Source organism: Oncorhynchus keta, chromosome 14, assembly GCF_023373465.1.
Source record: "Oncorhynchus keta strain PuntledgeMale-10-30-2019 chromosome 14, Oket_V2, whole genome shotgun sequence".
In the NCBI taxonomy this organism is placed as follows: domain Eukaryota; kingdom Metazoa; phylum Chordata; class Actinopteri; order Salmoniformes; family Salmonidae; genus Oncorhynchus; species Oncorhynchus keta.
In genome coordinates this window covers 41,056,073-41,083,935 of record NC_068434.1, presented here as the reverse complement: position 1 = coordinate 41,083,935, position 27,863 = coordinate 41,056,073, and the positions used below count along the sequence as shown (strand labels likewise).

The following is a 27,863-nucleotide window of genomic DNA, read 5'->3' as shown; positions in this document are numbered from 1 at the left end:
CATCACAAAGCCCTGACCTCAATCCTATAGAAAATTTGTGCACAGAATTGAAAAAGCATGTGCGAGCAAGGAAGCCAACAAGCCTGACTCAGTTACACCAGCGCTCTGTCAGGAGGAATGGGCCAAAATTCACCAAATTTATTGTGGGAGGCTTGTGGAAGGCTACCCGAAACATTTGACCCAAGTTAAACAATTTAAAGGCAATGCTACCAAATACTAATTGAGTGTATGTAAACTTCTGACCCACTGTGAATGTGATGAAAGAAATAAAAGCTGAAATAAATCATTCTCTCTACTATTATTCTGACATTTCACATTCATAAAATAAAGTGGTAATCCTAACTGGCCTAAGACAGGAAATTTTACTAGGATTAAACGTCAGGAATTGTGAAAAACTGAGTTTAAATGTATTTGGCTAAGGTGTATGTAAACTTCTGACTTCAACTGTAAATAATGTCAACTTGAGGTGATGAGGCTGTCAATCCACATACAGTGGGGCAAAAAAGTATTTAGTCAGCCACCAATTGTGCAAGTTCTCCCATTAAAAAGATGAGAGAGGCCTGTAATTTTTATCATAGGTACACTTCAACTATGACAGACGAAATGAGAAAAAAAATCCAGAAAATCACATTGTAGGATTTTTTACGAATTTATTTGCAAATTATGGTGGAAAATAAGTATTTGGTCAATAACAAAAGTTTATCTCAATACTTTGTTATATACCTTTTGTTGGCAATGACAGAGGTCAAATGTTTTCTGTAAGTCTTCAAAAGGTTTTCACACACTTGCTGGTATTTTGGCCCATTCCTCCATGCAGATCTCCTCCAGAGCAGTGATGTTTTGGGGCTGTTGCTGGGCAACACAGACTTTCAACTCCCTCCAAAGATTTTCTTTGGGATTGAGATCTGGAGACTGGCTAGGCCACTCCAGGACCTTGAAATGCTTCTTACGAAGCCACTCCTTTGTGTTTGGGATCATTGTCATGCTGAAAGACCCAGCCACATTTCCTCGTCAATGCCCTTGCTGATGGAAGGAGGTTTTCACTAAAAATCTCACGATACATGGCCCCATTCAATCTTTCCTTTACAGGGATCAGTCGTCCTGGTCCCTTTGCAGAAAAACAGCCCCAAATCATGATGTTTCCACCCCCATACTTCACAGTAGGTATGGTGTTCTTTGGATGCAACTCAGCATTCTTTGTCCTCCAAACACGACGAGTTGAGTTTTTACCAAAAAGTTATATTTTGGTTTCATCTGACCATATGACATTCTCCCAATCTTCTTCTTGATCATCCAAATGCTCACTAGTAAACTTCAGACGGGCCTGGACATGTACTTGCTTAAGCAGGGGGACACGTCTGGCGCTGCAGGATTTGAGTCCCTGGCAGCGTAGTGTGTTACTGATGGTAGGCTTTGATACTTTGGTCCCAGCTCTCTGCAGGTCATTCCCTAGGTCCCCCCGTGTGGTTCTGGGATTTTTGCTCACCGTTCTTGTGATCATTTTGACCCCACGGGGTGAGATCTTGCGTGGAGCCCCAGATCGAAGGAGATTATCAGTGGTCTTGTATGCTCCCACAGTTGATTTCTTCAAACCAAGCTGCTTACCTGTTGCAGATTCAGTCTTCCCGGCCTGGTGCAGGTCTACAATTTTGTTTCTGGTGTCCTTTGACAGCTCTTTGGTCTTGGCCATAGTGGAGTTTGGAGTGTGACTGTTTGAGGTTGTGGACAGGTGTCTTTTATACTGATAACAAGTTCAAACAGGTGACATTAATACAGGTAACGAGTGGAGGACAGAGGAGCCTCTTAAAGAAGAAGTTACAGGTCTGTGAGAGCCAGAAATCTTGCTTGTTTGTATGTGACCAAATACTTATTTTCCACCATAATTTGCAAATAAATTCATTAAAAATCCTACAATGTGATTTTCTGGATTTTTCCCCTCTCATTTTGTCTGTCATAGTTGAAGTGTACCTATGATGAAAATTACAGGCCTCTCTCATATTTTTAAGTGGGAGAACTTGCACAATTAGTGGCTGACTAAATACTTTTTTGCCCCACTGTACCTCACCCTGTTGTGAATAATCAAATAACCTGACAAATACACAAATTTGAGTGGATGAGATCTCTCTCCAAGCAAGGCTGTTTCTATCTACTGAATGCCAAGAATGTCGTTTTAGTCGAAACTCAAGTCAGGATCATGATAAATGACCTTCTCACTTCTTAATCTACCAGTGAAGTGTAATTGAAAAAAAACACCAATATGCTGATCCATAAACCATACTTTGAGGATGTGCACCTGTAGTTCAAAAGGTCCACAAAGTGGAGTACGTGACAAGGCTGAACAAGGGTTTTGGTATATTCATCCTGCGTAATGTTAGGTTAACACGAAAATAATCAGTCGCCAACACACGTGACTGCCCGCTTGGCAACGTAGGATCTGCAGCTTGCTATTCATTGGCTCTAACATGGATTGTTTATGTACTTGAGTGTCATCTGAAGTGTGTCACTCTTTAAAGTCACATGAGTTGCCTTCCAAATTAGGTTCTTCAAAGGGTTCTCTTTTGGACACAACCGAAGAACCCTTTAATTATCAAGGTTCTAGATTGCACCTTTTTTTCTGAGTGTAATATAAAGGACTTCATAAAGTAAAGCTGTTGAATGCATTTAGTGCTCATGGCAACTCCACAGACAATGTAGGCTGAAGAATGTGGGAGGATGTAGCTCAAATTATTGCTTGATATAAAACCTGTAATTGCTTGCTTTTAGATGGCACCAGATAAAGCAAACAAACAAAACAAACAAGCTTTTTTGATATCGCCTTTTTTTTACATAATTTTATTTCTCATACAGTCAATGTGCAATGTCTTTCTAAAAGCTAACTAAAAATATTATTTAATTGACTATTTCCCCCTTGGTAAAGCACTGTGAAGTTGTTCCTTGTGAAATACCCATCACTGTAAGCAGTGCCTGATGACCACTGAACATGACCAGTGAATATCAGTGAAGCTTTGCAGTATAGCCATTTCCCTGCTAAACACAGCATTTACATAATGTACGCTAGCTAGCGCTCTTTGAGAATTGATGCACATACTGCAGTCACATCTGTATACATGTGAGTGCTGCCTCATCTGTTACTGCCTCCCCTGTGGGTACCTACAGTAATCTTCCAATAGACAAAGCCTTCAGGCAGCCCAGCTATCACACACTCACTGCTGGTTTGTTTATGGATTTCCGGCATGTTCCCTTGATCCCCGCAGGATGCTACACATTACGAGCCACTCAATAGTTTTGACTTGAAAGTCACAGTGTGTGAGTCCCAAATGGCACCCTATTCCCTATGTGGTGCACTACATTTGATCAGAGCAGCGTAGAGGCACTATATAGGGAATAGGGTACCATTTTGGACATAGAAAGTTGCAGTGACATTTTTGCTAGAGTTTTCTGGCTGCCTTGAGTTGCACTCAGTTCATAGCGTGCGAAAATAAATAAATATAAAGCTGCTCAATCAATTCATAACGGCATCAAAGATGTGAACGTTGAATACCCTCCAGGAAAAAATAATGTTTGATAAGAAACCAGCCGACACGTCTGGCTCAATAAATTATGTCATACTGCACCGCTCTGAATGGAGAAGCAGCAAGTGACAATAATACGTTTGAGTTCCCTCAGTGTTGGAAAGGCACAGCCATGTCGATCAAACTTTTACTGCACCCCAGTAACTTCCAATATACGGTGCATTCGGAAAGTATTCAGACCCCTTGACTTTTTCCACATTTTGTCACATTACAGCCTTATTTAAAAAAAAAAAAGTCTCATCAATCTACACACAATACCCCATAATGACAAAGCAAAAACAGTTAGAAAAAAAAAATGTTTGCAAATGTATTACAAATAAAAACCGGAATATGACATTTACATAAGTACTCAGCCCCTTTACTCAGTACTTTGTTGAAGCACCTTTGGCAGCGACTACACCTTGGCACACCTGTATTTGGGGAGTTTCTCCCATTATTTTCTTCAGATCCTCTCAAGCTCTGTCACTGCTATTTTGAGGTCTTTCCAGAGATGTTTGATCGGGTTCAAGTCCGGGCTCTGGTTGGGGAACTCAAGGACATTCAGACACTTGTCCTGTAGTCACTCCTGTGTTGTCTTGGCTGTGTGCTTAGGGTCATTGTCCTGTAGGAAGGTGAATATTCGCCCCCAGTCTGAAGTCCTGAGCGCTCTGGAGCAGGTCTTCATCAAGGATCTCGCTGTACTCTGCCTAGTTCATCTTTCACACGAACCATCGGGTTCTTGGTCACCTCCCTGACCAAGGCCCTTCTCCCCAGATTGCTCAGTTTAGCAAGGCAGCCAGCTCTAGGATGAGTCTTGGTGGTTCCAAACTTCTTTCATTTAAGAATGATGGAGGCCACTGTGTTATTGGGGACCTTCAATGCTGCAGAAATGTTTTGGTACCCTTCCCCAGATCTGTGCTTCGACACAATCCTGTCTCGGAGCTCTACAGACAATTCCTTAAACCATGGCTTGGTTTTTGATTTGACATGCAATGTAAACTGTGGGACCTTATATATATATAGACAGGTGTGTTCCTTTCCAAATAATGTCCAATCATTTGAATTTACCACAGGTGGACTCCAATCAAGTTGTAGAAACATCTCAAGGATGATCAATGGAAACAGGATGCACCTGAGCTCAATTCCGAGTCTCCATAGCAAAGGGTCTGAATACTTATATAAATGAGGTCTGTTTTTATTTGTAATACATTTTCAAAACTTTCTATAAAAAATGTTTTTATCATGATGGTGTATTGTGTGTAGATTGATGAGGGAAAAATGCATTTGATCAATTTTAGAATTAGGCTGTAAAGTAACAAAAAGTGGAAAAAGTCAAGGGGTCTGAATACTTTCCGAATGCACTGTACATGTCTTTCAACTAATAGGTTGGTGACATGTAGTATAATGTACATTTACAAATGGAAGCATGTGAATATATCTTCAGACAACAGCCTGTTGCTGCAATTCAAATACAGGCCATAGAAAAAAGCAGAAAATCACTTCAAAGAGTCGTCCCTGCCTTTGCTCTGCCTTTGCATTGTTCTGTAAAGCAATCATCATTTTCGTGTTGTTATTGGTGTGTCTTATTATACATGAGGTTCAAATAAAATATGTTATGATCTCACACAGAATAAAGTGTTCTCGTAAAAATGATTCCCTATCCTCTTCGGATAGTGTGACTTGCAAAAAAGCATTTCCTGTGATGTCGTCTGATGATGCGCCTCTCTGTGAGTCACTTTCACCAGACATGCGGAGGTAAGAGTGTGATGGAGTAGAGTCTGTCAAGCTGGATATGGTAACACAGTGGACACTTTGAATTAGTATTTGAGTAATTCCTTGGTCTTTTCTCTCCTTGAACAGTCATTTGGGCTATCCTATATCCAATATGAAGTTAGCATTTCACTGTTAGTCTACACCTGTTGTTTAGGAAGCATGTGACAAATGTTTTTTGTTGATTTGAAGACAGAAAGCTGTAGTGATATAAAGAAGGCAGGCTAATGTATTTTGGAAGTACTGGTATATACACCATAATGTAACCTGACACGGACACTTCAGTGGGAATTGTCCCTGCCAAAGTTAATGGGTTGCTGTGATGAAACTGATGAAAATCAAATCAGGGAGATTCCGTACTCAAAATAATATAGTCATTTTTCAGGTAATGTGCATAATATTGTGGTCTATGCTATATTCAAGAATCCAACCTCGAGTGTAATTTGAATCTTTATTTTTTTCTTAATCTAATAGGAGTTTAATGACCAAAGATCACATTGAGGATTTCATATAGGTCTGATATGTAGGCAAGGTGCTGCAGTTTGCAGTACTGTACCACTGCAGTTATATTCTGTTTATTTGGCTCCCAGAAATACTCCCACCTCCCCCAAAAGAGAATATAATAAAGTATTCTTCCTTCATCATTTACATGTAGGCTACAACGATGTGGTGGGAAGACAAATGGACTCGACCCTGATTTTCACAGACCACCAGCCAGCCCTATGTTCAATAGAGTACCACAGCATAAGTCATAATATCCCATAAAACCTAGCTGTGAAACAAGGAAAATGTTCCAATAGTTTTTCCAACATTCATTTTAAAAACACTTAAAATAAGGGCTGTGTTTCATGTAGGCTTACTCTGGTGTGATGTGAAAACTAGGACAAGGTGACTTTTATCAATATATTTTCCTGTATTTGCTAATGTGGCTATCAAAAACAACTACAAATGCCATGAGGATCTGGACGAGACTGCCGAATTGAGGCAAATGTAAGAATCTATTGATTAACTATCTAATGTTAGCTAAATGTAGTAATTAATAAAAATTGGCTAAATTTCTCTAAATGCACAATTCTGATAACAGTCTTGTGCAAGTTTTAAATAGACACAATACCTGTTAGTAAAGGGGTCAACTAGAGATGATGTGCAGGAGCTTGCAGGAATTTGTAATATTGCATGATGTCTACTTTGATGCTAATTGGCGTTTTCGAATCGGAGAGTAAATAGATCCGAATATATTGTCGCTCGTACGCGAACGAACGGCTCTTTTTGATCGGGTCTTTTTGGTGAACGTCGGGAACAGAATAGAATAGCATCTGTGAAAGAGCCGATCATTTGGCTCCCTGATTTGCATACTGCTACTAATGTTTTTGACATTAGTTAGGCAGATAAGTTACAAAGTAATTATATAACGATGGTGAATCCTCCCTGCAGAAACAATACATTGGGGAGAGAGCTTCAAGCTGGTCCATTTTACTTTTTTTGCAGGTCATCTAATAATTTCGCCAGGTAAAAATGCATTTGAACAAGCATTTCAATATCTGACCTACAGTAATGTTCTTTACATTGGAGTTTTCCAATTTATTTATGATTCTAAGTCGATGTTTATGCAGTTTGAACGAAGAGCCGTTTGGGATCCGAATGAGCCGTGTCTTTTACGTTAACGGAGCCAAATGAGTCGGCTCACCGAAAAAAAATCGAAAATGCCCAACGTTCAATTACGTAAAAACTCCCAGCTCTCAGGGCGTCGCCGCTGGTCTGCTCTTTTCCCCTCCCACCGCGATGTTCCATTGGCTAACATCGGTTTGTCATAATACACTGTGGCATGCGAGATGATAGAAAAGTCCGCGACTTCTGTTTACACTGTAAAAAGTGAGTAGAAGATGCAGTTCTCCGGTGTGTCAGTGCCAGATTCGTTCCAACCGGTGAGAGTGACTGTCCCGTGGTCCATGATAATTACGTAGGAAGCTGTTACTGGCAGCACCTTGTGAAGGCTTGCAAGAAGAGGGTGAAACGGGAGAATCTCTCCCGGTTCAGCGTATCCACTTGAAAGTGAAGCAGCAGCTACAGTATGGTTGCGCTGACGAAGGGACGCTACCTCTCATTGGGCTTCGTGTTTCTTGTTTATTGCACAACTTGCACGAAATCTAAAGGTAAGAATTAATTCGGGCATTTGTCCATCACTGTGGGACTGATGTGTGTATTTACTTTACTTGCATTGGGTCCAGTAACTTGACAGATGCCGTTTCTCAGTTACGCACTTACCCATCACTTTGACGTTGCTTGTGTTTTGCTATTGTCTCTGAAGGGCTACTTGAGTATGTTGGACACTGTTTGATAAAACTGTTTAAACCATTTGATTATCAGCATGACTTCTCTTCTGTCATCACTTCACTAGAAGGACATAGCCTACGGTTCTGTCCACGTTGCACTGCGTGGTCATGTCGGCATGTGCTGCCTCTTAATACAGTAGGCTACTCCGTTCCCTCCTTTACTAACGCCTTCTGTCTTATATTGAGCTGATTGAATAGCCTTAGCTTTACACCAATATGTGTGAAGTGAGATTCAACAGGCGCAATAACGGTGCCATTGTGACCATCATCATCTACAGGACTATCCATTTAGCGAGCGAAATTATTTTACACACAAGTAGCATATTAAAATGTAAGTTCAAAGGCAAATATAGAAAGCGAGATCAAATTATGAAGATGTTCAATAAAGGAAAGGGTTAGACCATCAAGCAATCACAAATTAATTTTGAATTACCATATTTCTGTCTACTTACTTATTGAGTCATAGTATGCCTTTCAATTTGTTACTAGAATGTTACCTTAAAGAAACTTTAACCATGGCATTAACACACTTACTGACAGAACACACTTTCCAATAGACAGTATTCTAACGATTAATGACCATGACATTTTCACAATGCAGTGAAAATGTCTGATTTACCCAGGGTTATAACCTGTGTGTGTGTGTGTGTGTGTGTGTGTGTGTGTGTGAGATCAAAAGTCCAAAGAAGGTAGGTCCCTCCCCGTTTAAGAAATGTTTGCTACAGAATTGGCTTAATGAATATGCCCCTATTGTGCATCCCAAATGACACCCTAGTGCACTACTTCTGAACAGAGCCCTAAGGGAATATGGTGCCATTTGAGATTTAGCCCTACTGTATCCATAGTACTTCAAGGGTATGACAGATAATTCTCCCCCCACAGTTTGCTGCGGTGTGCTACTGCTGATCTGTTAAGATGTGCTACAGGTGTTGTGCACTGACTGCAGTGCTGCATTGGCTTGTCAGCTATTGTTTACTGAAAATATTACATGTCTTTATGCCTTCTACAATGAAGGCATAAACTTATTTTATTGGCATTCCTGGTGGGAAAGATATTTCCAGTAAAACTTGGATGTGGATGAGATGCCTTTAATTTCAAACCAGAGGCAAAACTGACTACGTCCCCAATTGTATTCTCTTTATAGTGCACAAAGATGGCACCCTATTCCCTTTACAATACACTACTTTTGACCAGGGCCCATAAAGGGAATAGGGTGACTTTTGTGACAATACCTATGTATTCTCTTGGTAGAGGCCTACTGCAGTAGCCTAATAGCTCTGAAGAGAGACCTCTATTCATGTCCCTTCCTTGCGTGTGACACATTACTCTGAGGTCAAAACAGGTGTTGCATGCACCTTTCCTGACATGGTTCATTCTATTAACTAAAAGGCATCAACACGGTAGCCTTTCAAGCACTGGGACCTTGCCCCAGTGCCTGCTACCACTCAACAGATTTAAGCTCTAAAATGGATACTTCGGGATTTTGTCAATCAAAGCCCTTTATCTTCTTCGAGCCAATGCTGACATGTTAGCTGTTAGACTTCCAGCCATATACTTCCAGCCATTGCGCTAAAGCTAGTTAGCAAATGCGCTAACGTCAGTTAGCAACTTCCTTCAAACTGCATGCAGACATAAACAGGGTATCCACAAGTTCATCTGACTCTGGGGAAGAAGATAACGAGCTTAATTGCCAAAATTCTGAAGTATCCCTTTAAGCGTCAATTGAGATGTCGAAATCTCTATTCACCCCGAATGACAATCATGCAAGGGGTCATGAACGGAGGTTCTTCCTGTGCAACACTACTTTACTTTAAGCAAGCACAGTGCACGAGGCCCTAGGGAAACTTTTAAAATGATTTTTCAATTGTATCCACCCAGTCTGTGATTGACAATTCCAATGTTGCCTCATCACATGCAAGGATAAGGGATGAAGTAGCCTACAGGCCAATATGATTTCATACCATATACTGTAGCCATATTATGCTATAAACCATGCTAATTTCATGTGGATTACAGCATGTTTATGATTTTAAAAAAAGGGTTATTTGTTTGCGATTCATTAAAAATATTATTTTTCTATTGATCAGTTATCATGCCTGATCAGTATGGAACATGGTATTTAGATATGAAAAACTCAACCACAGTGTGTTGATTGGGTGAAGATTGTGAAAACGATGTGTTCAATAGATAATCATGGTCATACATATGAATATGATGATGCATTTCGGGTGAGCTAAATATCTGATTGATGTTGCTATTCATAATGAGGATTTGATGAGGATTGATTGGTAACTGTCAGAGAATGATGCAGGTTTGACATCATAACGAGTGTATTATGGTTGGAGATGCCAACCATAAATAAATGTTATCAATGGAAGATTTCATTCTCAGTGGTGTATTAATATTTGTGTCCCAAATGACACCCTTTCCCCTACATAGTGCACTACTTTTGACCAGAGCCCTATGACGCAGGTCAAAAGTAGTGCACTATACGGAATAGGGCGCCATTTAGGATATGAGTTTGGGCTTTACTTTCAGCTGGCGTGAAGCCAGCGCAATTGTGAAACGCACGCTCGTTTGTGATTTCTCCCTGTTAAACCTGGCACTGTTCTTTTTTCAAACCCTAGTGCCAGGATTGGTAATTTACTTGTTTTAAATGAGAACACTTGCGCTAAAGTGGGAGGGGTGTCAATATCTGCGGTGTTCTTAAAAACGTGCGCCAAAATGACAATTTCAGTATGCGGAAGCACATCTTGTCCAGCCGTGATGCACATGGGACAAGATAGATGTTTTTTTTTGTGCCCGTAAACCTCGTATTTAGAAACATAAAAAACAGCCCATCCCCAATTGTTTTCCGTTTCGTTTGATTAATTAAGAAGCTCTTATAGTATGCTTCTCTTACCCTATGGGAACGAAATCTGGGTTAACAACAATGCGTCTGATGTCATTCTTATCCTGGGCAAGCATGAGCCAAGGAGCCTATCCATAGAAGGTTTCTAAACGGTCTACTCGTGAGGCTTTTGCGGACATGCTTTGCATTATTCACAATTCACATAGGCCTACCTGCAGTGCATACTCCATTCAGCTTGTATCATCCCCTTTTCCAAAGAGCGCCTCTTGTCCGTTACCAAAGACGCGCTCCTCCAAACATAGGCAATTCAAAATAGGGCTGGGTAATATTGCCAAAGTACCATGTCACAATATTTTGCACATTTTGTGACATGTAAGACTGTATTTTGTGTTTTTTTAATAATAAAAGTTCTAAATATGCTTTGTGTAGTCCATGACCCTAGGGTGGCAACACATTCACATTCATGTGATCTGATTGACCACTTTAAGGAATGGAACATTAGTCACTTTAATAATGTTTACATATCTGGCATTACTCATCTCATATGTACAGTGGGGCAAAAAAGTATTTGGTCAGCCACCAATTGTGCAAGTTCTCCCACTTAAATAGATGAGAGCCCTGTAATTTTCATCATAGGTACACTTCAACTGTGACAGACAAAATGAGAAGAAAAAAATCCAGAAAATCACACTATAGGATTTTTAATGAATATATTAGCAAATTATGATGGAAAATAAGTATTTGGTCACCTACAAACAAGCAAGATTTCTGGCTCTCACAGACCTGTAACTTCTTCTTTAAGAGGCTCCTCTGTCCTCCACTCGTTACCTGTTTTAATGGCACCTGTTTGAACTTGTTATCAGTATAAAAGACACCTGTCCACAACCTCAAACAGTCACACTCCAAACTCCACTATGGCCAAGACCAAAGAGCTGTCAAAGGACACCAGAAACAAAATTGTAGACCTGCACCAGGCTGGGAAGACTGAATCTGCAATAGGTAAGCTGCTTGGTTTGAAGAAATCAACTGTGGGAGCAATTATTAGGAAATGGAAGACATACAAGACCACTGATAATCTCCCTCGATCTGGGGCTCCATGCAAGATCTCACCCCGTGGGGTCAAAATGATCACAAGAACGGTGAGCAAAAATCCCAGAACCACACGGGGGACCGAGTGAATGACCTGCAGAGAGTTGGGACCAAAGTATCAAAGCCTACCATCAGTAACACACTACGCCACCAGGGACTCAAATCCTGCAGTGCCAGACGTGTCCCCCTGCTTAAGCCAGTACATGTCCAGGCCCGTCTGAAGTTTGCTAGAGAGCGTTTGAATGATCCAGAAGAAGATTGGGAGAATGTCAAATGGTCAGATGAAACCAAAATATAACTTTTTGGTAAAAACTCAACTCGTTGTGTTTGGAAGACGAAGAATGCTGAGTTGCATCCAAAGAACACCATACCTACTGTGAAGCATGGGGGTGGACACATCATGCTTTGGGGCTGTTTTTCTGCAAAGGGACCAGGACGACTGATCCGTGTAAAGGAAAGAATGAATGGGGCCATGTATCGTGAGATTTTGAGTGAAAACCTCCTTCCATCAGCAAGGGCATTGAAGATGAAACGTGGCTGGGTCTTTCAGCATGACAATGATCCCAAACACACCGCCCGGGCAACGAAGGAGTGGCTTCGTAAGAAGCATTTCAAGGTCCTGGAGTGGCCTAGCCAGTCTCCAGATCTCAACCCCATAGAGAATCTTTGGAGGGAGTTGAAAGTCTGTGTTGCCCAGCAACAGCCCCAAAACATCACTGCTCTAGAGGAGATCTGCATGGAGGAATGGGCCAAAATACCTGCAACAATGTGTGAGAACCTTGTGAAGATTTACAGAAAACGTTTGACCTCTGTTATTGCCAACAAAGGGTATATAACAGTATTGAGAAACTTTTGTTATTGACCAAATACTTATTTTCCACCATAATTTGCAAATAAATACATTAAAAATCCTACAATGTGATTTTATGGATTTTTTTTTCTCATTTTGTCTGTCATAGTTGAAGTGTACCTATGATGAAAATTACATGCCTCTCTCATATTTTTAAGTGGGAGAACTTGCACAATTGGTGGCTGACTAAATACATTTTTGCCCCACTGTATATACTGTATAATGTAATTTCAACAGTAGGCCTAGGCTATTTCTTTCTTATTGAGATCATGCCTCACACATACAATACATTTACATTTAAGTCATTTAGCAGACGCTCTTATCCAGAGCGACTTACAAATTGGTGCATTCACCTTATGACATCCAGTGGAACAGCCACTTTACAATAGTGCATCTAAATCTTTTAAGGGGGGTGAGAAATTACTTTATCCTATCCTAGGTATTCCTTAAAGAGGTGGGGTTTCAGGTGTCTCCGGAAGGTGGTGATTGACTCCGTTGTCCTGGCGTCGTGAGGGAGTGTGTTCCACCATTGGGGAGCCAGAGCAGCGAACAGTTTTGACTGGGCTGAGCGGGAACTGTACTTCCTCAGTGGTAGGGAGGCGAGCAGGCCAGAGGTGGATGAACACAGTGCCCTTGTTTGGGTGTAGGGACTGATCAGAGCCTGGAGGTACTGAGGTGCCGTTCCCCTCACAGCTCCGTAGGCAAGCACCATGGTCTTGTAGCGGATGCGAGCTTCAACTGGAAGCCAGTGGAGAGAGCGGAGGAGCGGGGTGACGTGAGAGAACTTGGGAAGGTTGAACACCAGACGGGCTGCGGCGTTCTGGATGAGTTGTAGGGGTTTAATGGCACAGGCAGGGAGCCCAGCCAACAGCGAGTTGCAGTAATCCAGACGGGAGATGACAAGTGCCTGGATTAGGACCTGCACCGCTTCCTGTGTGAGGCAGGGTCGTACTCTGCGGATGTTGTAGAGCATGAACCTACAGGAACGGGCCACCGCCTTGATGTTAGTTGAGAACGACAGGGTGTTGTCCAGGATCACGCCAAGGTTCTTAGCGCTCTGGGAGGAGGACACAATGGAGTTGTCAACCGTGATGGCGAGATCATGGAACGGGCAGTCCTTCCCCGGGAGGAAGAGCAGCTCCGTCTTGCCGAGGTTCAGCTTGAGGTGGTGATCCGTCATCCACACTGATATGTCTGCCAGACATACAATTTATTGTTTGAATACAATTTATTGTTTGCGACAAAGCACAGTATTGTGTTTCCAATTAATTGATGGAATATACATGTCCTTTGTATAAATTCTTAATTCACCTCATGCATTTCTAATACAGTTTTAATGTCACCTGAAACATGATTTATTTGTGTATCAGTGAGTACTATTTAGCTGTTATTATACAGTTAGTGCAATGAAGACTGGATAAGGAAGCTGTCTAATTCATCACAATCTTTGCATTATTCAGTCCATCCGTTTGCTCCCCGAGTCAGTAGTCAGTGCAGCATCAACTGGCCCTGCAGCAACATGCAAATGCATGTATTTTATCTTTTGTCTGAGCCCTCACCCAGTGGTGCTGTTCTCTCAAATGCACAGATAGCTGTCAGCTCGACAGCCAGATCACCCACTGGATGCTCAGTCAGGCAGACTACAGTACATTCATGATCCAACCTTGTCTGTGTCCCAAATGGCACCCTATGCCCTTTATAGTAGACTACATTTGACCAGAGCCCTATGTAGTAGGGCACTATAAAGGGACAGGATGCCATTTGGGATGCACGCCTTAAAACCATCAACCCACCCCCTTCTTTTTATATCCCTCCTAGAGACATTTGACATGGAGACTCATCAAATAGCTTCATACATCAGTTCACCCGTGAACCAGGCTGCTGATTGTGCTTTTCTCTGTTAGCTGTCCTTAATATGATTGACACAGTTGGAACAACAACTGACACACAAGAAGAATACACATGGGTCTGAAATTTCCATATACATGTTTGTTGTTTTTGCAGAATCTTTACATTTCTGTTCTGCAGGGTAGCAGGGCATTGATGAAATGAGACGAAGGTCAAATTTGTTGTTTCCACTCGGAGAGAGAGTAGGGGGGCTGTGATATTTCCAACTGCCGTTCTGTTCGAGAATGAATCATCAGAATCTGTCTGCCTGGGGTGTCAAAGTGTGCAGTTCAGTGCCCAGATTTACATTTAAATGAAACCAAATGGCTATACATTCAGAAGTGATATACAGTAATGGTGGTGGTATTAAAAGCACAGCCCCCTTGCTCTGTTAGAACAGCTAGTAGCTACTGCTTGAGATTGCTGTCATTTAGGCACTTTGCAGGTATTTTATGACTATTATTAAGTACAATACATGCATCCATTTCAGTTGTTGATTTCTTTCTTTCTATGAGCATACAGTACAGCTCATATAGGTGGGTGCACTACTCTCTTTTCTGTGCTTTTCTCTTTGTGACAATGTGCATCATTATCCAGCTCTAATATAGCTGTTTGTCTTGGAGAGAAAGTGTTTAAAGTGGATAACTAGCTTCAAATTACACCCCAGATGGTGTTACTGTGAGTGAGCTCTTTCTCTCACTCTCACCGACAACTTGGACAAATCAATATAGGCATTGCCTGAAAGGGAAAAAAAAAACGGCATTGTTTTGAATACCATTAGCCAATGCCCGTGTCATGATGGACTTATCTTCAGTATAAACACATTGAGATCTTGGTACTAGAAAGTTCTATCTGCAAAAATATAATAATTGGCTTTAAAGTTCCGAACCCTCATTAGTTTGAATGGTGTCAGCAATTTTTACCTTGTAATATTTCAACTTAACTACATGAATTTGTGGTATTTAGAGTACTGTATTGGAAGAGAACATTGAAAAGAACAAGTCAATAACTCAATTTTGACAGAGAATATTGTCCCAAGCTCTCAAAATTGTTCACTCGTCCACCTAACTAAGAGCTGCTTGAATAAGTGTGTACAAAACCTTTCCTCGATGCTCTAATGCTGAACAACAGAAAAGTGCTTAAATTCAAGAGACTGTTTGAAAGTATGTTAAGTGTTAACAGACAGTGGAAATATGGAGGGGAGAGCGGAGCATCATAGAGGAGAGTGGGCACTTGATGACTGGGCGGGGGAATATTATTTTCTGGGAGCCTGAGAAATGTGGCCGCTCTAGGGACTAATTAAAGCAAGGTCTAAAGTGCTTGCAGCTTGTAACCCAGTGCTTGTATGACTCCTTTATGTTATGCAGTTCAGAGACAGAACCAACACTGCAGCGTCTCTGAAAGAGATCATGGTCTTTGTTCATGTCTCTACTGAATCTGTCCACACCCTAGTTGTCTAGCTCCCAGTTAGCTTCTCTGTGTAGTGAGAAATAGTCACTGGTAAGTTGTCACTTGTCCTAGTAAGGACAAAAAACTCCACAGAATCACAATAAAGTCGCATACATGTGTTCCCTTCATCACATGCATGTTTTCTTTTTCCAAGCATGAAATAATCCTACTTTGTACGAAAGAGCAATTACTTCCAAGCGGCCATGCTTAACACAGGGCAGGCATCCTAGTACCCATTTGCAAATCTTCCTTGGTTAATACTACTGCCTAATTTGTCAGTGACTTAAAGTGAAATTATGCAAATATCATTTAAAATGAGGAAAATAATTACAATTGTAACTCCAAGGTAACTGATTAGATAATTGTTTTGTGAATATATATATATATATCCTGAACAAAAATATAAACACAACATGTTAATTGTTGGTCTCATGTTTCATGAGCTGAAATAAAAGATCCCAGAAATGTTCCATACGCCCAAAATTGTACCTCTCAAATTTTGTGTAAAAATGTGTTTACATCCCTGCACCTTATGCTTGGGACAATAAAAGGCCACTCTAAAATGTGCAGTTAGTCACACAACACAATGCTACAGTTTTGAAGGACCGTGCAATTGGCATGCTGACTGCACGGATGTCCACCAGAGCTATTGCCAGAGAATTGAATGTTTATCTCTCTACCATAAGCCACCTCCAATGTCCTTTGGCAGTACGTCCAACCGGCCTCACAACCGCAGACCAGGTGTAGCCATGCCAGCCCAGGATCTCCACATCCAGCTTTTTCACCTGTGGGTTCGTCTGAGCCCAGCCAGCTGTACAGCTGATTAAACTGTGGTTTGCACAACCAAACTGTCAAAAACATTCTCAGTGAAGCTCATATCCATGCTCATAGTCCTCACCAGGGTCTTGACTTGACTGCAGTTCGCCGTCGTAAACGACTTCAGTGGGCTAATGCTCACCTTCGATGGCCACTGTCACACTGGAGAAGTCTGCTCTTTTTTTAAGGTGTCTGTGACCAACATGCATATCTGTATTCCCAGTCATGTGAAATCCATAGATTAGGGCCTCATTCATTTATTTAAATGGTCTGATTTCCTTATATGAACTGTATGAAATTATTGCATGTTGTGTTTTATATTTTTGTTCAGTGTAGTTTTCAGAGTTAAATGAGTCTTGAGTATGCCAACCAGATCTGCAAAAAGAAACGGAACGGGTCAGTTTTTAACAAAAAATGTTACAATTATGTTATGTTAACATTTACATTTACATTTAAGTCATTTAGCAGACGCTCTTATCCAGAGCGACTTACAAATTGTTGCATTCACCACTGTTAGCCACATTACTTTGGAACAGTTTGCTCATAAGAAATGTTTGAATAGTTTGCTAATACAAATCTTTGTTTGAATAAGAATCTTTCTAATAGTATACTAATACAAATCTTTATTTGCTAAAAATTGTCTTCGTATTCACCCTGGAAGCAGATGGCCCTGTGTGTGTCATGCGGGTTGTTTAGTGTGTGGGTGGTTTATGGTTTACCTGTTATAATTTTATCAGGATTGGCACAGTTTTGTTTTCCTTACACATTTTGCGGAAATAATTTTGTATGAATCATTTGCCATTGCGATTGTTTTTGTGATAGCGCGAGTGTCTAACACACTGATTTGACCATGTCCAAATATGGAGGTGACTGGCTAACTTTACTATGTCAGTATTTACAGATGGTCTGCACCAGATGTGCTTTTTACCCAGAGTTGTTACGATAGCATCCTCTTTAGCAAAATGCCAAGCAGCCATAACACCTACTCGACACACACAAACGTCTGTAAGGATGTTTACATTGTTATGAAAAGCCCTGGCTAACAAAAGTTATGTTTAATTAGCATGAACATAATGTTTCTTTGTCCCTCAGAACAAAAGACTGCTGATTGGAGAGGTTGAACGTGGTCTATTTATCAGAAATAGAAAATGTACCTGTCCAAAGGTTCTCTCTCAAGGGCTCACTTCAATCCAACTTACAATGCAGTATTTGCGCTGTAGCATTTACGCCATGTTTTTTACGCAACAGGCCGTGGGCGGGGGGCAGTATCAAATTTGCTATTGCACCACCACTTCTAAGGCAGATCTCTGATTTGAATCCTGCCATGAGCCTTCATGTAGTTACAGGTATGTCAGTTGAAAAGAAAGCCAACATCTTTCATTCTGTCAGAGAAAATTCAATATTATTATCGAAATACATGTCATGTTGATTTATGGGTGAATTGCTGAAATGTATATTTGACTATCTCAAACAAATGGCCTTTTGATAGTGAGGTTCCTCAGTAAAGTGTGGGCTGTCCTTTTGAACCTGTTAGTTCTATTCTATTGACCAGTGTTGAGGGTACAATATTGAGTTGGATGACCTGAAAATGATTTTTTTTCTTTCAGTAATACAACTGAAATCCACAGCTCTGTAGTGGTTAGGGAGTATTATGTCGACTAGCTTTCAAATGAAGGACCCTAACATACTATAAAGTTAATCTATGCTAATTCACCTCTATTGTTTGCCATTCTATTCACAGTAACATTTACAAGTATTGATTTTGAATGAGCATTGTGTGAACCTAAAGGTTTTACATGGTGTTAATTATTGGACATTTTTATATATGGGGCACTGAAATGTGTAGTTAAAGTGCGGAGAGCAGCGCTTCACTCTTCAGTGAGGATGGATGGACGGACAGTGTCATAGTGAGCTGGCCCCAATGGTGACCTATTACGTACCTAGTACACAATCTCCATCCTCAGTCAGTCCACCAGAATAGGGTTAGGCATGAGTAATGGAGTACTCGATCTTTGACCAGAGATCACTTTTTTTCTGGAAAACTATTTGGTGGAATGTGCTTTGAAATTTGTCTTGAAGACAACATTCATTTACTTTGACTCTTGTGTTCCATCTGTACATGTGCAAAAATCATGTGAGTACTCAAAACAGTCCAAAAATGTCAAATGCCCATCCCTAATCCAAAATGACACCCTATTACGAGGATCATCATCTAGATTCAGCTGCAGGCCGTTTTATTTTTCTTGAGCGGATGGTCCGGAACATAATTATAAATAGTTTTATTAGTATGTAAGGGATACGCGTGGTATACTGTACATCGTCCAACAAAGTGCTTAGTTGCAGGTTCATGCTTGACAATGCAACAATAAACATTTTAAGATAAAAATACAAACATAAATTAGAGTAGAATAATACATTTGAGCATAAGTATAATACAGGAAGGCACAATTTATAGTCAGTGTATAAATTGAGCAGTATAACGAGTTTGGTAGCAGCGTGTGTGTGCGTGTGTGTGTGTGTGCGTGTGTGTGCGTGTGTGTGTGTGTGTGCGTGTGTGTGCGTGTGTGTGTGTGTGTGCATGAGTGAGTGCATGTGTGCTAAGGTGCAGAGAATCAGAGCAGGTGGTTAGTCTAGTTCAAGTGTTCAGCATTCTAATGGCTTGAAGATAGAAACTCAGACAGTTGGTGTCAGACTTCATGCTCCGATGCCGTCTGCCCGATAGTAAGGCAGTGAACAGCTCGTGGCTGGGGTGTGTTGGGTCCTTGATGATGCTACGTGCCTTTTAACAAGCCCTAACAGATCTATTTGACTAAAACATAATCATTTCAAACCTTGATTACATTTGTATACAATCACGTGTCTCTCTATTACGCTTGGAAATACTTGGGAACAGATTTCCAAAATTAAAATCACTTGTAGCTGATTTTCCTGTGGGTTATCCTACAAAGCAAGCTGGGTTTAATCAGGGTTTTCTAAAGCTAACGAGCTTCAGTTATCTTCACATTCCAGCTCAGGCTTCATCCGTACTGTGTCGGTGGATATTGCTTGTCTGCCTGCCGCTAACACTAGCAGGCTTGTAACTGAGCATGAATGTCACACATGGCTAGTCGAACACTGGACTCTACATTGAAACCATGCTGAAACATCAATCCATGGCGAGTCAGTGCCACATTTTTATTTGTGCTGAAATCAAAATGAAAGAAGATTTATCTTGCAAATTCAGCGGCCTATGGTTTGAAATAGGCTTTTAGAAGTGCCACAAGCACCTTTTTATTTTGGACTCCTATCGATAAAATAATTGTGTTAAAGATGCACTATGCAGAAATCACGCTTCCATTTCCTGGTTGCTAAAATTCTAATAGTTTGCCTAATTTTAATTTGTTACAAAACAAGAAGTCATTCTGTAGAGAATCACTGTACCATCTGAACCGCTGTGAAATATATAGGTCAAATAGGGGAGAGGCATTGTGCCGCGAGGTGTTGCTTTATCTCTTTTTTGGAACCAGGTTTGCTGTTTATTTGAGCAATATGAGATAGAAGGAAGTTCCAAAATGTGCTGCTCTGTTCTGGGCAGCTGCAGTTTAACTAGGTCTTTCCTTGCAGCACTGGACCACACGACTGGACACTAATCAAGATTAGACAAAACTAGAGCCTGCAGAACTTGCTTTTTGGAGAGTGGTGTCAAAAAAGCAAAGCATCTCTTTATTACAGCCAGATCTCTCCCCTTTTTTACAACCATTGAATCTATATGTTTTGACAATGACAGTTTACAATCTAAGGTAACGGCAAGTAATTTAGTTACCTCAACTTGTTCAACAGCCACACCATTCATTACCAGATTCAGCTGAGGTCTAGAACTTAAGGAATGATTAGTACTAAACACAATGCTCTTAGTTTTAGAGATGTTCAGGACCAGTCTATTACTGGCCACCCATTCCAAAACAGACTGCAACTCTTTATTAAGGGTTTCAGTGACTTAATTAGCTGTGGTTGCTGATGCGTATATGGTTGAATCATCAGCATACATGGACACACATGCTTTGTTTAATGCCAGTGGCAGGTCATTGGTAAAAATAGAAAAGAGTAGAGAGCTTAGAGAGCTGCCCTGCGGTACACCACACTTTACATGTTTGACATTAGAGAAGCTTCCATTAAAGAAAACCTTCTGAGTTCTATTAGATAGATGGCTCTGAATCCACAATATGGCAGAGGTTGAAAAGCCATAACACATAGATTTTTTTCAACAACAGGTTATGGTCAGGCTATGGACAATAATATCAAAGGCTGCACTGAAATCTAACAGTACAGCTCCCACAATCTTCTTATTTCTTTCAACCATCAGTCATTTGTGTCAGTGCCCTTCTCTATAAGCATGCTAAAAGTCTGTTGTTAATTTGTTTACAGAGAAGTAGCATTGTATTTGTTCAAACACAATTTTCTCCAACAGTTTGCTAAGAGCTGGTAGCAAGCTTATAGGTCTGTTGTTAGAACATTTACATTTAAGTCATTTAGAACCAGTGAAGGCTGCTTTACCACTCTTGGGTAGCGGAATTACTTTGGCTTCCCTCCAGGCCTGAGTACAAAGACTTTTCTCTAGGCTCAGATTAAAAAATATGACAGATAGGAGTGGCTATAGAGTCAGCTACCATCCTCAGTAGCTTTCCATCTAAGTTGTCAATGCCAGGAGATTTGTCATTATTGATTGATAACAATAATGTTTCCACCTTTCCCACACTAACTATACTTTTCTTTCATTTTATTATTTCATTAATTGCTCACTGTTGGCATTTGCTGCCCAAGTTTGCCAATGAAATAATCATTCAAATAATTGGCAACGTCAAATGGTTTTGTGATGAATAAGCCATCTGATTCAATGAAAGATGGAATTGAATTTGTTTTTCTACCCATTGTTTAATTTAAAGTACCCCCCCATTCTTTATATCATGGATCTTGGCTTCATAATACAGTTTCTTCTTCTTTTTGTTGAGTTTAGTCACACATTTTCGCAATTTTCAGTAAATAAGCCAGTCAGATGTACAGCCAGATTTATTAGCCACTCCTTTTGCCCCATCTCCTTCAACCATACAGTTTTTCAATTCCTCATCAATCCATGGATCCTTAACAGTTCTAACAGTCAGTTTCTTAACAGGTGCATCTTTATCAATAATTGGAAGAAGCAATTTAATAAATTCATCAAGTGCAGCATCTGGATGCTCCTCATTAATCACATCAGACCAACAAATATGTTTGAAACTGGTGTACAAAACCGGAAGTAAAAGACACAAACTACATTTTAAAGATGTTAAGCATAGAAATAGCGCACGTAGAACAGATCTACCACTTATTATAGATACTTTCAATGAGAATGAAAGATCTAAAACTCACATTTCTATGTGAATTGGGTCAGGTCGCCAAAAAAGTTACATATTGTAGCTTTAAGTCATGCAAAAGTGTTACTGTGCGTGAAGTTTAAAATCTATTCTACAATTACTAAATGTGTAATGTGATATATATTTTACCATCACTATTTTTTAGTTGACAAAAATGTAGTAATAAAATAGGGGGTGATGACACAATCTTTGCAAGAGGGAGGGAATCTTATTTAATTGGTCCTCAACTCGTGGCTATGTCATTTCATTCAGGGTAAGTGGAGTTAGCCGTGAGTTAGACTGCCCCAGAGCAGGTTAGTTCTGAAGGATTCGTTTCCAGAAATCTGCTCCTTTTTGTCTCTTTTCCCAACGCACTAGATGATCCAGATCAGCCCAAACAGTTTGAGCTTCTACTTTTAAAAATCCATCTCTCCAGAAATAAGTCCCTCACTGTTGCTGCTTGTTATAGACCCCCCTCAGCTCCCAGCTGTGCCCTGGACACCATATGTGAATTGATTGCCCCCCATCTATCACCAGAGTTGGTACTGTTAGGTGACCTAAACTGGGATATGCTTAACACCCCAGCCATCCTACAATCTAAGCTAGATGCCTTCAATCTCACACAAATGATCAAGGAACCTACCAGGTACAACCCCAAGCCTGTAAACATGGGCACCCTCATAGATATCATCCTGACCAACTTGCCCTCTAAATACAACTCTGCTGTTTTTGACCAGGATCTCAGCGATCACTGCCTCATTGCCTGCGTCTGTTATGGGTCCGCTGTCAAACGATCACCCCTCATCACTGTCAAATGCTCCCTAAAACACTTCTGCGAGCAGGCCTTTCCAATTGACATGGCCCGGGTATCAACCTCATCCCGTCAGTAGAGGATGCCTGGTGGTTCTTTAAAAGTTCTTCCCTCACCATCTTAAATAAGCATGCCCCTTTCAAAAATGTTTGAACTAAGAACAGATACAGCCCTTGGTTCACTCCAGACTTGACTGCCCTTGACCAGCACAAAAACATCCTGTGGCATACTGCACTAGCTTCGAATAGCACCCGCGATATGCAACTTTTCAGGGAAGTCAGGAACCAATATACACAGTCAGTTAGGAAAGCAAAGGCTAGCTTTTTCAAACAGAAATTTGCATCCTGCTGCACGAATTCCAAAAAGTTTTTGGGTACTGTAAAGTCCATGGAGAATAAGAGCACCTCTTCCCAGCTACCCACTGCACTTAGGCTAGGAAACACTGTCACCACTGATAAATCCACAATAATCGATAATTTCAAGAAGCATTTCTCTACGGCTGGCCATGCACTCCACCTGGCTACCCCAGGGCAACAGCTCTGCACCCCCCGCAGCAACTGGCCCAAGCCCCCCCTCACCCTTCACCCAAATCCAGACAGCTGATGTTCTGATAGAGCTGCAAAATCTGGATCCCTACAAATCAGCTGGGATAGACAATCTGGACCTTCTCTTCCTAAAATTATCTGCCGCCATTGTTGCAACCCCTATTAGTAGTCTGTTCAACTTCTCTTTTTCTAATCGTGTGAGATTCCTAAAGATTGGAAAGTGGCCAAGGTCATCCCCCTCTTCAAAGGGGGAGACACTCTAGACTCTAAAGTCTTCGAAAGCCAAGTGAACAAACAGATTGCCGACCATTTCGAATCCCACCGTACCTTCTCTGCTATGCAATCTGGTTTCTGAGCTGGTCATGGGTGCACCTCAGCCACGCTCAAGGTCCAAAACAATATCATAACTTCCATCGATAAAAGACTGTACTTGTGCAGCCGTCTTCATCGGCCTGGTCAAGGCTTTCGACTCTGTCAATCACTGTATTCTTATTGGCAGACTCAACAGCCTTGACTTCTCTAATGACTGCCTCGCCAGGTTCACTAAATACTTCTCAGATAGAGTTCAGTGTGTCAAATCGGAGGGCCTGTTGTCCGGACCTCTGGCAGTCTCTATGGGGGTGCCACAGGGTTAAATTCTCGGGCCGACTCTTTTCTTTGTATATTTCAGGGATGTCGCTCTTGCTGCAGGTGATTCTTTGATCTACCGCAACGCAGACGACACCCTTTTCTGTATACTTCTGCCCCTTCTTTGGACACTGTGTTAACCTCTTGAACCTCTGGGGGCAGTATTTCATTTTTGGATGAAAAACGTTCCCGTTTTAAACAAGATATTTTGTCATGAAAAGATGCTTGACTATGCACATAATTGACAGCTTTGGAAAGAAAACACTCTTGACGTTTCCAAAACTGCAAAGATATTGTCTGTGAATGCCACAGAACTAATGCTACAGGTGAAACCAAGATGAAATTTCAGGAAGTGAGCCAGGTTTTGGAGGCGCTGTGTTCCAATGTCTCCTTATATGGCTGTGAATGCGCAAGGAATGAGTCTACACTTTCTGTTATTTCCCCAAGGTGTTTGCAGCATTGTGATGTATTTGTAGGCACATCATTGGAAAATTGACCATAAGAGACTACATTTACCAGGTGTCCGCTCGGTGTCCTCCGTCGAAACTATTGCGTAATCTCCAGGTGCGTGTATTTTTCCATTTTGAACAGAGGAGAAACCAAACTGCAACGAGTGATTTATCATCGAATAGATATGTGAAAAACACCTTGAGGATTGATTCCAAACAACGTTTGCCATGTTTCTGTCGATATTATGGAGTTAATTTGGAAAAGAGTTTGCGTTGTATTGACTGAATTTTCGGGGTTTTTTCTTAGCCAAACGTGAACAAAACGGAGCGATTTCTCCTACACAAATAATATTTTTGGAAAAACTGAACATTTGCTATCTAACTGAGAGTCTCCTCATTGAAAACATCCGAAGTTCTTCAAAGGTAAATTATTTTATTTGAATGCTTTTCTTGTTTTTGTGAAAATGTTGCCTGCTGAATGCTAGGCTTAATGCTATGCTAGCTATCAATACTCGTACACAAATGCTTGTGTAGCTATGGTTGAAAAGCATTTTTTGAAAATCTGAGATGACAGTGTTAACAAAAGGCTAAGCTTGTGAGGCAAATGAAATGAAATAAATATATTGGGATTTTCATGAATAGTTAACGTTGCGTTATGGTAATGAGCTTGAGGCTATAATTACGCTCCCGGATACCGGATTGCTCGTCGCAACAGGTTAACAAACCTCCAAATGAGCTTCAATGCCGTACAACACTCCTTCCGTGGCCTCCAACTGCTCTTACATGCTAATAAAACTAAATGCATGCTCTTCGACCTATCGCTGCCTGCACCCGCCGCCCGACTAGCATCACTACTCTGGACGGTTCTGACTTAAATGTGGACTCTGGCTAGACTGTAAACTCTCCTTCCAGACTCCTATTATGCATCTCCAATCCAAAATGTTGTCTTGAATCGGCTTCCTATTTCACATCCAAGCCTCCTTCACTCATTCTGCCAAACATTCCCACGTAAAAATGACTATCCTACCGATCCTTGACTTCAGCGATGTCATTTACAAAATAGCCTCCAACGCTCTACTCAGCAAATTGGATGCAGTATATCACAGTGCCATCCGTTTTGTCACCGAAGCCCGATATACTACCCACCACTGCGACCTGTATGCTCCTGTTGGCTGGTCCTCTCTACATGTTCGTCGCCAAACCCACTGGCTCCAGGTCATCTAAGTTTTTGCTCGGTAAAGCTCCGCCTTATCTCAGCTCACTGGTCACCATAGCAACACCCACCCGTAACACGCGCTCCAGCAGGTATATTTCACTGGTCATCCCTAAAGCAAACACCTCCTTTGGCTGCCTTTTCTTCCAGTTCTCTGCTGGCAATGACTGGAACGAATTGCAAAAATCACTGAAAGTTGGAGAATCATATGTCCCTCACTAACTTTAAGCATCAGCTGTCAGAGCAGCTTACCTATCGCTGCAGCTGTACAGAGCCCATCTGTAAATTTGTGTCCTCCTCCCAGAGCGCTAAGAACCTTGGCGTGATCCTGGACAACACCCTGTCGTTCTCAACTAACATCAAGGCGGTGGCCCGTTCCTGTAGGTTCATGCTCTACAACATCCGCAGAGTACGACCCTGCCTCACACAGGAAGCGGCGCAGGTCCTAATCCAGGCATTTGTCATCTCCCGTCTGGATTACTGCAACTCGCTGTTGGCTGGGCTCCCTGCCTGTGCCATTAAACCCCTACAACTCATCCAGAACGCCGCAGCCCGTCTGGTGTTCAACCTTCCCAAGTTCTCTCACGTCACCCCGCTCCTCCGCTCTCTCCACTGGCTTCCAGTTGAAGCTCGCATCCGCTACAAGACCATGGTGCTTGCCTACGGAGTGTGAGGGGAACGGCACCTCAGTACCTCCAGGCTCTGATCAGGCCCTACACCCAAACAAGGGCACTGCGTTCATCCACCTCTGGCCTGCTCGCCTCCCTACCACTGAGGAAGTACAGTTCCCGCTCAGCCCAGTCAAAACTGTTCGCTGCTCTGGCTCCCCAATGGTGGAACACACTCCCTCACGACGCCAGGACAGCGGAGTCAATCACCACCTTCCGGAGACACCTGAAACCCCACCTCTTTAAGGAATACCTAGGATAGGATAAAGTAATCCTTCTCACCCCCCCCCCTTAAAAGATTTAGATACACTATTGTAAAGTGGCTGTTCCACTGGATGTCATAAGGTGAATGCACCAATTTGTAAGTCGCTCTGGATAAGAGCGTCTGCTAAATGACTTAAATGTAAATGTAATGTAAATAGACCATCCAACCAACTACTTTCCTCATCCCCATATTTGTTTTTGTTTTCTGCTCTTTTGTACACCAGTATTTCTATTTGCACATCCTCATCTGCACATCTATCACTCCAGTGTTAATTGCTAAATTGTAATAACTTCACCACTATGGCCTATTTATTGCCTTACCTCCTTACTTCATTTGCACACACTGTATACCGATTTTTCTATTGTGTTATTTGCTGTATGTTTGTTTATCCCATGTGTGACTGTGCTGTTGTTTTTGTTGCACTGCTTTGCTTCATCTCGGCCATGTCGCAGTTGTAAATTAGTCGTTCTCAACTAACCTACCTGGTTAAATAAAGGTGAAATAAATACAAATATTAAAAAATATATATATATTCTGCCACTCTTCTTATTGGCTTGGCCTTAGTTCATATGCCTTGCGACCGTGATATATGCCTAACAGGGTACAGAGCAAACAACGCAATTATCACATCACAGGTTGTAATATGGCATTTGTTTTCTGGCTTGGCATACCCAGTGATTTTACCCACGCTTTGCTACAAGTCAGTCTGGTCTTTTCACTGTTTCTTTAGCCTCTTCATCTGAGGCCCGGGGGTCAGCTGTTCAAACATGTCCTCTGATGATCCATCGAGCAAATTCAGTGGGAGAGAACAGAGCAGAGCAGTCAGTGCTGTAGGACAAGTTGTGATAAATAGAGTGTAGAAACACAGGCATAGCACACTCTAGCCTGGCGGACCAAGCAGTTTCTATAATGGGTCCATGGTAGCTATTCAGACCTCATTGAACTATTCATTCCATTATTTCCCACTTGGCAAAAACTGGTTGAATCAATGTAATTTCCATATCCTTTCAACCCAAAAAAGGTAATGTGATGACTTTGAATCAATGTGGAAAACTGATTGGAAATGTGTTAGTTGACAACTCAACCATATGTTGAAATGACGACTGTGCCCAGGTGGGTTATGAAAAGCCCAATACTGTGAGTGTTCTCTGGTCCTCTGTCTTAGAAACACACTTGACTGCCCAGCTATGCCACAGAAAAGCTCGCAATTTGGTGGCATAGTTAGAGGCGTTTCAAGCCGAGGAGTGAGCTTTTCATTCCGACTTGGTTACATATAGAGGCTGCTGCGATGAATCTAGTTCAGAGAGAAGAACTGCCAAG

The 27,863-nt window shown here is 41.4% G+C and overlaps 1 protein-coding gene across 3 annotated transcripts in view; it reads left to right on the top strand.

Moving 5' to 3' along the window:
* Window positions 1-7,129: 7,129 nt before the first annotated feature.
* The window catches only part of unc5db (unc-5 netrin receptor Db), a 216,976-nt gene continuing 196,242 nt past the window's right edge, over window positions 7,130-27,863 (top strand). The window contains exon 1 of one of the 3 annotated variants that reach the window (XM_035786081.2): window positions 7,130-7,474. In XM_035786081.2, the coding sequence (XP_035641974.2) occupies window positions 7,393-7,474 (82 nt within the window). In that variant the 5' untranslated portion in view covers window positions 7,130-7,392. The remainder of the gene's footprint in view (window positions 7,475-27,863) is intronic. The other 2 variants (XM_035786080.2, XM_035786082.2) reach the window with 2 other exon arrangements.